Source organism: Tupaia chinensis, unplaced genomic scaffold (assembly GCF_000334495.1).
Source record: "Tupaia chinensis unplaced genomic scaffold, TupChi_1.0 Scaffold140464_1, whole genome shotgun sequence".
Lineage (NCBI taxonomy): Eukaryota > Metazoa > Chordata > Mammalia > Scandentia > Tupaiidae > Tupaia > Tupaia belangeri.
The window spans coordinates 167,151-180,335 of NW_006200341.1; the positions used below are offsets into that span (position 1 = coordinate 167,151).

The window sequence follows — 13,185 nt, forward strand, 5'->3', positions numbered from 1 at the left end:
AAAAAAAAAAAAAAAAAACTCCTTGGAATCTTACATTCTTCATTTGCCACCAAATTCTCTCTTGCCTTTACCATTAAAAATTCTCAAACATGTCTTTACTTACCTCACAGTCTGGCTTCCCTGGAAACTACTGAAACTGTTCCTTATCAAGGACACCTGCTCTCATTTTAGTCAACTTTTCAACAGCATCAAGACTTGAATGTCTCTTATATGGCCTGGTTTATTTCTAGGAAAAGTAATCATTGCAAATATTCCTTCACAGAAAAATAAAGAAGTTATAGATGTTTACCTTTCTTCTTCCAGATTTCTCTCACGTAAACTGTTGTTAGCATTCACACATGGTGGACCATCAGGAGGTGAATCAGTCTCCAACACTCCTATAACACTATAGTTTTTTGAGGTACACTTCTCATTTTTATTTTTTTTTATATCCTTCACATGCAAAGTTGAACTTCTACTTAGAAAAAAATGCATTAAAAAAAAAAGCCATTGGTTTCTAATAATTATAACGACAAAAGAAAACTAATTAAAAAATCCCAACTCTTTCCCTAAATTCATTTACTAACTTAAAAACAATCAGAAAACATCAACTACATTCAAGGAAATGTATACCCTCAGCTTCAAAAGGGGGGTAAAAGGTACAAATCGACACATGAGTTAATCTATGGGAAAGTTGTATCTAAGCACAAAGAAGGCTTTATATTAAAGAGGGAAAATATAGAAGAGGAGCTCTCCGCACAAAAAGTGGGGAAATAATTTTACTTAGCAAACAGAGTGTGAGCACAAAGATTAGACACAGGGAGGGCAGGTGTTCACGTAAGAACTTCAGAGGAAAGCAGGAAATGCAAGAAAGCTAGAACTGGAGATGAACGCCACCCTGCAGGGCAATGTTGTTCCAGAAGCTGGCGCTCGCCCCTTACCAGGAACGACTGTAAGACACGGAAGCAGTACAGGTTAGCGCTATTCCTTTGGCTATTATTTACATATATTTTAATGTTTAATTTTAATAAACTTTTTTAACATTACATGAGGCATATATAACATGAAAGAAGAAACTAGGGAAATTCTGGGGCTTGGGGAGCACCTTATTTTTAAAATAAAAATTGCCACTATATATAGTTCATAAAAAGAACAATCTGGTTAGCTATTATTTTGTTTAAAAATAAAATGACTAGACAACTGTTGTGTATGTTTAGCCTAGTACCAATTCTAAGATGAATAGAAAATTCTAATTATTTTTTTATGGAGTAAACAACATGCATAGGAGCATCACTATTATAAGCCTACGTAAATTTCTAGAAAGACTAGACGTTCCTACTAGAGATCATTATGTTAGTTGAGTATGAACTGAAAAAAGTACCAAAAGCAAAGGATAAGTGACAATGATCATAAAAGACATGTAAAAAATCTTCAAGTTAAAACTAAACAGCAAAAAAAAAAAAGAAGGAAATTGTTGACATCAATCATTACACAATTCTTTTTTACCTAAACTTTAAACTTCAAAAATAAGTCTACACTGTACAAATATGAAACCACTTTCATTCTAACATAGTTGAGGGAAGGCAACTTTTTGTTTCTTTTTAATTTGCTATTGGGTGCAGGTGCTTGGCAGAGAGAGAGCCCCTAAAGGAATGGCTGCACTGCAGTCCCTTCTTCTCCATTCTTTTCTCAGGGTCTTGGGCATCCAAGCACATGTGCCCAAGGTGTTTCTCTAGCTGTGAAATCTGGGACTTGAACCATGTAGTTGAACCTGTGGGATCAAGGCAGAATTACTACCACGCTACCAGCTGGCCCAGAAAGCAATTTCTAAACAGAAAACATCTGGTTGGGACCAGCAGTTAGCATAATGGCTATGTTGCTGGACTCCCATGTTGTCGACAGCAGTTCACATCCTGGACCCAGTGGCTTAAAACTCACGCCAGGTACGTGTGCATGTGTACCCAAGATCCCAAGAGTAGAATGGAGGAGAAGGGATTGCATTGTGGTCATCCCCCCCGGGGGTGATTTCTCACTTTCTGTATCTCTGTCTCTCTCTGGCTGGCTGGCTAGCACACGCACCCTATAGGAAAAACATCTCCAAAAAAAAAAAATAAAGAAAAAGAAAAAGAAAACATCTGGTCAAAGTCATCTCAAAGATAGGAAAAGACTGACCTGCAGCCATGCTAACTCATGACCACAAGAATCAGTATAATAAAAAGGATTTTTAAAAATAAAAAGACTTTATACATAGGTCATTCTGGAAATCTGCTCACAATAAACCAGAATTTTTAAAAAGAATTATTTTACTTAATTTATTTTAATTTGACCATAGAGGGACAGAGCGAGAATGAGAGTGGGAGGGAAGGAAAGCGTGAAAGGAAGCCACCAGGTCTGGGACTCAAACCACAGTTGGCCATGGGAGTCCAGCACCCTTAACCACCATGCTACCTGCTGGCCTTGGAAAGTTTTTAGTTATAAAGAAATCCACCAAGATACATTCTCTTGTTCAACCATCGTTTCATATATTCACCAAACACTTATCAAATTCATAATATGAGTTAATGACCTTACTGGTGTAAAGAAACAGTTTTTTGGTTTTTTATACTTGAGAACTTAATAACTGGAGAGTAATAATTTTTGACAGATTGTCTTTAGTTCACAAGAGTCTAAATGAATATTCAGTCGATATAACTGATATTTCAGACTATCTCGGGAGATCATAGCTATTCATGATGATAATGTCAAAGGAACTATAATACACAGACTCATCAAGGAGGACTCAGTTCTATTTGACATAGGGGCCAGCAGGTGTTGGGGAGGTTAAGGCGCTAGATTCCCACACATCAGTCTGTGCAGTTCAAGTCCTGGTCTTGGCACCTTGAAGAACATGCTGGGTACATGTGTGTGCATGCCAATAATCCTGAAAAGAGATTGTAGAAGATTGTGGCATGACCATTATACCCAAACGACGTTTTCTCAAACTACCCCTTATAATTCATTCTCTCTTATGAGCACACACTCCTTATAGGGAGAAAAAAATAAAAATAAATTTGTTCAGCTGTCTGTTACATGTCTGTATTTTGTATGTCACCAGTAGGGTAAAACTAACCTTTCTCATGACAGTCTAAACCCAGCTCATGTTCCCTATTCGTGGGTGAACAATCCAATGCTTGGTGAATTCTCCTTCATATCGTTTAAAAAACAAAAATCTTTGCGTGGGGATGAGCAGATGGTGTAATGTTTACGCTGCTGGACTACCACATAGTCAACTGCAGTTCAAGTTCTGGACCCAGTGACTTAACACTGATGCCAGGTATGTGTGTATGTGTTCCCAAGATCCCAAGAGAAGAATGTAGAGAAGAGATTTCAATGTGACCATCCCCACTGAGTGGTAATTTCTCACTTTCTACTTCTCTATATTTCTCTGTCTCTTTGGCAAGTGCATGCACCATATAGCAAAAAAAAAAATCTCTCTCACTAAAAATATCTATGTGTGATCATTTAACTTTTAAGTCAACATTTATGTGTTGGAGTGCTTTAGGATATTCCGTTTCTAAGACAATTTTGAATGAATGCTCTCTTATCATGAAACTACACATGAATACAAGTTTTAAGAACAATTACTAACAGCTTACTGTAAATATTTAAAAAGATAATGTTTTAATTCTTCTAATACTTAGACCTTAAAACAAACTTAAATATAATAAGCATGTCCTTCTCTATTGGATCATTTCCAATAGCATATAAACATAGTCTAGAAGCATCTGTTTTAAGATTTTAAAAAAAAGAAAAAGAAAAAGAAAGCTAACTTTCTGAAATCCCATGCTCTTCACTTATCACCCAGTTCTCTCTTGCCTGTACCAATAACAATTCTCAAGGATATATCTATATTTACCTCTCAGTCAGGCTTCCCTGGAAATGACTGAAACTGCTCTTTATCAAGGATGCTTGTTCTTGTTTTACTCAAATTTTCAATAACATCAACAGTTGAGTGTTCTCTTGTTTTGCCTGATGACTACACTATTCTGGTTGTGTTTCTAGAAAAAGTAACCAGCTTCACAGGGACATCTAGAAGTTATCGATGTTTACCTTACTCCTTTTGGATTTATTTCATGTGAACTGTTGACAACATTCATGCCTGGTCGACCATCAGAAGGTGAATCAGCTTTCAACACTTGTATAACCCTAGGTTTTGTGGAGCTCCATTTCTCATTTTCAGCCTTCTTTGTCTCCTTCATGCTCAGAGTAGAATTGCTACTTAGAAAGAAATTCATTTAAAAAGCCTTTGGTTTCTAATAATTATACTGCCAAAAAAAAAAAAAAGGTACTTTCTTATACTTTCTTAAAAATCCCACCTCTTTCCCATCTAAATTCATTTACTAATTGAAAAAAAAAAATTCTTTAAATGTCAACTACATGCAAGGAAATGTACTTTCGGCTTCCAAAGGGGGATAAATGTACAAGTTGACACAAGTTAATCTATAAAAAATTGTATCTAAGAACAAAGAAAGCTTTATATTAAAGAGATAAAACAAAGAAGAGGAGCGCCCCAGACAAAAGTGGGAAACAACATTCTACTTAGCAAACGGAGTGTGAGCACAACGATTAGACACAGGGAGGGCAGATGTTTCCATAGGAACTTGAAAGGAAAGCAGGAACTACAGCAAAGCTAGTACTGGGGATGAACATCACACTGCAGGGTAATGTTGTTCCAGAGCTGGAGCTCACCCCCTACCAGGAACGACTGTAAGACCTGGGAACAGTACAGATTAGTGCTATTTCTTTTGGTATTATTTATATATATATAATAATGTTTAATTTTAATAATATTTAACATATCATGTGGCGTATATAACATGAAAGAAGAAACTAGGTAAATGCTGGAAGCTGAGGAGGGCTTTATTTTCAAAATACCCATTTGTCACTATATATAGTTCAAAAAGCAACAGTATGGTTAGTTACCATTTTGTTTCAAAATAAAGTGATGATATAACTTTTGTATGTGTAGCCTAGTACCCAAGCCTGATATGAAGAGAGAATTGTCATTACTTTTTGGTGCAATAAACAGCATACCTAAGAACATACATTTTCTATTCTTTTTGAATTTAAAAATCTTTCAATATTATTTAATAAAAAAATCTCATACTGTCATGTACAGGAAACATCAACATTTACTACTTTGTCAAGTTTAATGAAAAATACCATAGTTGTATGGTTGGAAAATTCTGAAACCCATACTCTAGTGAGTGTCTGTCATAATTTAGTAGGATTTTTTTCCTCTCAAATAAAATCCATTGTCAAGCTACAATAGTTATATACCAAAACAAAACCTAGTTACATGCTTTAGATTGTCTCGTGAAAAAAATAATCCAGTTGCTCCTAACCCCTGATGCAAGGCGCTTCAAAGCACCTGCACAAAACATCCATGTAAACAGCAGTCCAGTACATTAGTTAAATAACGTGCATGACTTTTACACAGCTCGATCTAGACTCTGGGAAAATAAAAATACATGATAACCACAGCTAAAAAGCATGTTAAGATTCACAACAAGAATGTGTTTCTCTTATTACTAAGAAAAGAACAGGCCATGGATCCTCCTGAGGGGAAAGAACCTCAGAAATATTTCAGAAAAAAAAAAAAAAGAAAAAAACAGCATGCTCCACGTGTGAAATCAGAATCTTCAGGAGTGATTAGAACTTGAATATAAATGGCATTTTTTGAGTAACTAGCTTTATTTATTTATTTATTTTGGAGAGGTTTTTGCTATAGGGCACGTGTGCTCGCCAGACAGACAGAGAGAGAGAGAGACAGAAAGTGAGAAATCACCCCCCCCCCCGGGGGGATGGCCACACCACAATCCCTTCTCCTCCATTCTCCTCTCAGGATCTTGGGCATGAACACACATGCACCTGGCATGAGTTTAAGCCACTGGGTCTGGGACTTGAACCGTAGTCAACTATGTGGGAGTCCAGCAACATAACCGTTACGCTAGCTGCTGGTCCCGAGTAACTAGCTTTAATACCTCCAGATTCAGGAGTATGGACTATTTCTAGCACCATGGAAAACACAGAAAATCACAAAGATACTTCATTCACACCAACTATTCATGAGGTTTACTTAATCCACAGTAACGAACAGTGGTGATGCAGAGAAAGAATTTTTAAAAATTCTTGGTGTACTAGGTCTCCCTAGCAAGAAGTATCCTGTATTATTTATTTTCATACATCTCATGTATAGAAAGCACCAGTTTAAATATGATCAAATATCCCCAGCATCTTCTTGTTCAGCATAAAAGTTAATTTCTTATCACTTTCTATGTCATACCCTTAAAACCAAGGAAGGAATAAATTAGAATGGGGATAAATACTGCCAGGGAAAATTCAGTTCCTCCCCTATCACATTTGTCTCTCTCAAGTGAAACAGATAAGTAACAAAACACAAATGGTCTACTGCATTCTCTGGAACTTACTGTCCAAGCAGGATAGTTTCTGCCTACTAAAGGATTAACACACAGGGATGAGGAGACCAAGGACAGGGTTCAGTGTCCTATCAGGCAAGGCCAGGTTGGCCTTGGCAGGTTGGCTAACAAGGCCATATTCCACGTTTCTCCTACAAAGCAACTGTCACAAGCAAAAAGGTCTCAGAGTGAATGTGACTCCGGGAGCCCATTAAACACCACTAAAAACTAACAAATGAGGCTCCACTGAGGCTTAACTTCATATACAAAAGTCAGCACCTTTGTTCCTTTCAGTGGCAAGTCCTACCATTAGCAGGCCCTTCTTAGGCATAAAGGGATAATGGTACGTCCAGGTTCATGCACAGATAGGAATTAACTATTTACACTGGTATTTTAAAATTACAGATCCAAAGCCACTCCCCGAAGAAAATCAATTTCTTCATGAATGCAATGTAGTATATAAAAAGTTGGAGTGATGTTTAATTCAAATACAAAAACTCATATGCAAAAAAAGGCCCTACTTTTCCTTCTTAGGTTCATAGCATTGATTCTACCACACAAGTGTTCTTGACTGGAATTATACCACTAGAGTAAAATACTAATAGAATACTTCAGTTAGTACCCCAAGGTTCTGCCTCCTGACAACTCTGCAGCATTCAAGCAGAGCTGAGAAGTCCCATTGTTAAGCATGGTTTCCTTCTTGTCCTTGTGTTCCACAGTGATTATGAAAGGAAGGAGTCTGGTCAGTAAATGGCTGGGTTTCCTGCTGCCCATTTGGAATGTCACTGAAAGTTGATTTTCCTCTTAACTCCGCACTATTGGCTGTTAGCCCATTTGAAGCGAAGCCACAAGGTTGACTTCAGATTTTCACTGTAAGTGCCACCCTACACTGCTTTGCAAACCGGAGTATTTTCCTTCCTTAATAGCCATCTTCTTTTTTTTCTTTAAATTAATTTATTTATTTTCATTTCATTTTCTTCCATACATTCAATAACATTATTATTTGTCTTACAAGATGGGTATTTCAACAGGTGAACATTTCTCCCTAGTACTGTTGATCAAACTACGAAATATCTCCAAGAGATAATATCACACCTCTTTGTGCCATTAATGCTGTGCCTCCCTGTCCCTCCACCAAATGTCCTTCTTCTGACCCTCCTCTTTCACACACACTATATCTGGTGTTTACATCTACATACTGCGTTTCTATATCTTTTAGACAATTAGTTTCAGCAAGCTGCAGGTTGAAAGAATACTGCACATCTTGGAGGTCTGTGTTTCATTCAATGCCTTTCAACTGATCTCCTAAGTCCTTCAGCTTAATGCAGTCATGAACTTGGTCCTGGACTCGAGGAAACAGCACATCATGCACTGGATGATGGCAGATAGCAGAGAGTTTCTGTGTCTGGGATCTTATTGGGTTGAAGTCCAAATTCCAAGTTCTTAACTTTTACTCTAAGAACTTCTTTACTAAAAATGTCATAAATACATTTTCCATTACACACCGCTATTCATGGCTGGTATTTCTATAATTTCTGTACTAGACTACACAAAATCCTTCATGACATTCTTTACTGGAAAGATCTTTGCTGCCTGGCATCCTTCCTACCATGTAGGTAAATCTCATACCATACTTCCCTGGAAAAGTGTGATTATCCATGTGATTCATTTGGACCTCACTCGGCCCTGACATAAATAGACACTTCCAAAAATGGTTCCCAGGTCCAGGGTAATGATGCCCTTTGTAAGCAGCCATGAGTTCTGGGTTTATCCCAATAATCACAATGTCCAAGTTGAAGGTCAAAATATCACAGAGTCTGGTCAAAAGTTCAGCTTCCGAAACACCATTAAAACAGTCTACTTTCTTTTCCCTTTAGACATGCCTGTAGTTTTTCCTTGCTTTTCTTTTGATTTTGCTGATTTACCAGATTTTTTCAACTCAGTGGGTTTTTTGGGTTCCACTGATTCTTTTTGTTTTTGTTTTTGTTTTTGGTTCTGTTGTTCTGGTTTTCTTCCCTTTTGGAGCCTCTTGTACAGGTTTTCAAGCAGGAGCTTCAGATGGCCCTTCTGCTGTCCCTGGCTGTTCATTCATCACTGCCACGTTAGGAGCTTTGGACATCATTTGTTGAAATGGACATGTATAAAAACTTGAGAATAGCCGCTGGTGTTCTCAGGTTCCATTACCTGTGGCCACACACTCTGGTCACTCCTCCGGCCCGGCCACGGGCCACCGGGCCCTCGCGGGGCAGCGCAGGCATGGTGACATGACAGTACCTGAGACCCGGACCTGATCACTGGCAGTACCTGGATGGCAGTTGGCCTCGGCTCCTACACTGAGCCTCTGTTACCACCCAGAACATCACGTTATCTTTACGAGAGATTTTTTCCATAGAGCATATGTGCTAGCCAGAGAGACAGAGAGATACAGAGAGATGGAAAGTGAGAAATAACCCACCATGAGGGTGGACCATTACACAATCCCTACTACTCCATTCTCATCACAGGATTTTGGGCATGCACGCACATGCATCCTGCATGAATTTCAAGCTGCAAGTTGGAGTCTCAAACTGCAGTTGACTACATGCAAGTCCAGGAATATAATCATTACACCACCTGCTGGTCCCAAGAACATTATAATATGCCTACGTAAACTTACAAAAGACTGAAATTTCTCACCAAAGATAATTATGTTAAGAGTTGACTATGAGCACACAAAATTACCAAAACCAAAAGGAAAACTAACAAGGATCTATGAAACAAAGTTATACAAATAACTCTTTAAGTTAAAATTAAGCATCTAGGAAAAGAAATTATCCATACAGAAATCATTAAACAATTTTTTTCAACCTAAAATTTAAACCATAAAAAAATCTGTAATTTATGAATATGAAACAGCTTTCACTTCAAACACGGTTGAGAGAAGGCAATTTTTTTTTTTTCGTTTTAATTTGCTGTTGGGTGCAAGTGTTGAAAGAGATACGGAAAGCCACTAAGGGAATGTCTACACCACAACTCCTTCCCAATTCACTACAAGGATCTTGGGTAACCACACACATGTGGTCCAATGTGTTTCTCTATCAGTGAGGTCTGGGACTGGACCCATGTAGTCACCCCTGTGGGATGAAGCCACCCTAATTACTATGCCACCAGCTGGCACAGAAAGCAACAGCTAAACATAAGATATCTGATCAAAGTCATCTGAAGGTTAGAAAAGGACTGACCCACAGCCATGGTCATACAGCCATGAGAAAGCATTTTAAAATTTTATTCATTTATTTATTTATTTATTTATTTAGAGAGAAAGACAGAGAGACAGCACCCTCAACAAGGTCCTGATGCCGAAACTGAACTCTAGCCTCATCCAGTCTTAGACCATGGGAAAGCAAATGCCTGGCACTCAGGGATGTCTCTGGATGCAAACCCAGCACCTTCTCCTATGGATTAGACCCAGCCAGGTTTAAAGGTTCTCAGTCAGTGTCCACTCGGCTTACTTATCAACACTCCATGTGAGCCACTTGCTTTGGAAAGGAAGTCTATCCAAGACAAACCCACCCTGATAAACATGCCTTCCAGTGTCAACAAATTGACATCACTCACACTGAATAACCATGCCACTACAGAGGATGACAAAACACTTGAGGCTCTGGAGGTCTGCTGGTCCCGAATCTCCACTTTTTCCAGAACCCTATATTAGATCAACACCCTGTTCAGTTAAAAGAGATAGTGCCTGACCAGCTTACCATGAGAAAAAGCAATAAATTCTGATGTCTTTTTTTTTTCAATTACTAAAAAGTTCAATCCTTTAACAGCAACTCTTTCAGTCCATTAATTTATTACACCCTTATTTTTCTTATTAAAATACTGATGAAGTTTGTGTTTTTATTGATCCATTTTACCATAAGTGCCAATGGAAAAAAAACATAGTGAGTATGTGGCAAATTCTTAATATAGAGAATATAACCTATCACAAAGAGCCAATTGGCCAGCAGGTGGTTTGGAGGTGAGAACGCTTGATCTCAAAAGGACTACTTTGGTTTGAGTCCCAGACCTGGTGGTTTGAAATCATGCCAGATGCATGTATGTGTGTCTGCCCAAAATCCCAAGAAAAGAAAGAATTGTCCTATGGCCATCCATCCACCTGTCCGGGTTTAGCCCTCACATTCACTGTATATCTCTTGTTCAAACGGAAACGCTCTCACCAGAGAAACTCTCTGTCATGAGGGCCTGTGCTTTATAGGAAAAAAAAAAAAACAGAAAGAAAATTTAGAAATGAAAAGACTACATATCCATGGTGGAAAGCTGTTTACAATAATCTAGAGATTATTTTTTCACAAAGAAATGAATCAAGAGACTTATTCTTTTGTTCAAGAGTTGTTTCATACATTTGACAAATATTTTATCAAATGCATAATATGTGTTTAATGAAATTACTGGTGCAGAAATCAATGGATTTTTATACTTGAAAACTTAAGAACTAGAAAGTAATAATCTATGACAGTTTGTCTATAGTTTACATTTGTATTGGATGTAAATAATATCACTTCTCTTCACCAGAGTCTCAATGACTGTTGGGTAGGTAGAACTGATATTTTAGGGTATCTCAGGAAATCACAATGTACTGTAGCACATAGACTCATCAAGGAGGACTCAATTCTACTCAATGTAGAGGCCAGCAGATGGTGGAGAGGTTAAGATTTCGATTCCCACACAGAAGAGTGTGCAGTTCAAGTCTCAGTCCTGCTTAGCACCTTGAAGAACATGCTGAGTATGTTTGTATGTGTGCCAACAATCCTGAGAAGAGACTGTAGAAGATGAAATTGACTAGTATTCCAGGAAGTTTTCTTTCTTTTTTTAATCTTAAAACAGATGCTTCTAGATTATGTTTGTATGCTGTTGGAAATGATACTATAAAGATGTTTATTATAGTTAATAATAAGTCTTGAAACATAATCTTTTTAAATTTTTACAATGAACTATTAATAATTGTTCTTAAATCATGCATTTATGTTGGGACCAGCAGTTGGTGTAATGGCTATGTCACTAGACTCCCATGTAGTCGACCGACTCTCTCTGACTAGCACACACTCCCTTAAGAGGATAAAACACTAAAAAATGTTCCAGTTTGTTTTCTTTTTATTTCATTTACTATCATCATGATTATTTGATTCTAATTGATGAGAGAGAGAGAGAAAGAGAGAGAAAGCTGTCATGGTTGGAACATGAACCAAGTTGCCATATGGAAGTCATGTGCCTTTTAACCACCAGGTAGCCTGCTGGCTCCTAAACTAAAAAATACTATTCAGCCTGATTTGCATGTCTGTATTTAGTAAATTTATAATTATGTTTTTTTTTAAAAATCTATGTATGACAGTTTAACTTTATGCTATATTTTATGTGTTGACATAACTTTTGATATTCCATTTCTGAACTAATTTTTTTTTTGGAGAGGTTTTCGCTATAGGGCACGTGTGCTCGCCAGACAGACAGAGAGAGACATAGAGACAGAAAGCGAGAAATCACCCCCCAGGGGGGATGATCACGCCACAATCCCTTCTCCTCCATTCTCCTCTCGGGATCTTGGGCACGCACGCACATGCGCCTAGTGTGAGTTTTAAGCCACCGGGTCCGGGACGCAAACTGTGGTCGACTACGTGGGAGTCCAGCGACATAGCCATTATGCTAACTGCTGGTTCCCCATTTCTGAACTAATTTTGAATAAATGTCCTCTTAACATGAAAGTTTACATGAATGAAACTTTGTATTTTTATGGAGAGGTTTTTGCTATAGGCACATGCGCTCACCAGAAAGACAGAGAGCGACAGAGAGACAGAAATCCAGAAATCACCATCCAGGGCGGCAATCCCTTCTCCTCCATTTCATCTGAGGATGTTGGGCATGCACTCACATGTGCCCAGCATAAATTTAAGCCACTGGGTCTAGGACTAGAACCGCGGTCGACTACATGGGAGTCTAGTGACATAGCCATTACACCAACTGCTGGTCCCAACATAAATGAATGTTTTAAGAACAATTATTAATAGTTCATTGTAAAAATTTAAAAAGATTATGTTTCAAGACTTCCAATACTTATAACTTAAAACAAATTTAACTATAATAAACATCTTTATAGTATCATTTCCAACAGCATACAAACATAATCTAGAAGCATCTGTTTTAAGATTTAAAAAAGAAAGAAAACTTCCTGGAATACTATGTTCTTCATTTACTACTTGGCTTTCTCTTACCTTTACCATTAGAAATTCTCAAAGATTTCTGTTCTTACCTCAGAGTCAGGCTTCCCTAGAAACTACTGAAACTGCTCCTTATCAAGGACACTTGTTTTCATTTTTGTCAACTTTTCAATAGAATCAACAGTTGGATGTTCTCTCGTTTCACCCGATGACTACACTATTCTGCTGTGTTTCTAGAAAAGGTAACCATTGGTCATTTTTGTCACAGGGAAATCAAGTTGTAGATGTTTACCTGACTCCTTCCAGATTTATTTCGCGTGAACTGTTGACAACATTCACACATGGTCGGCCAGCAGAAGGTGAATCTGTCTCCAGCACTCGTATACCTCTACAGTTCATTGAGCTCCATGTTTCATTTTCATTCTTCTTAGTGTCCTTCACAGTCAGAGTAAAAGTGCTACTTGGAAAGAAATCCATTTAAAAAGTTTAGTTTCTAATGATTATAACAACAACAATAAAAAACAAAAAAAAAGAAAGAAAGAAGTAGTTTTTTTTAA

At 37.7% G+C, this 13,185-nt stretch overlaps 1 protein-coding gene across 1 annotated transcript in view; it reads right to left on the bottom strand.

Moving 5' to 3' along the window:
• Nucleotides 1–13,185, bottom strand: part of LOC102493624 (ankyrin repeat domain-containing protein 26) — a 130,857-nt gene that overhangs the window by 30,356 nt on the left and 87,316 nt on the right. The window contains exon 19 of the mRNA XM_027766057.1: nt 290–454. Coding sequence (XP_027621858.1) covers nt 290–454 — 165 coding nt within the window. The remainder of the gene's footprint in view (nt 1–289; nt 455–13,185) is intronic.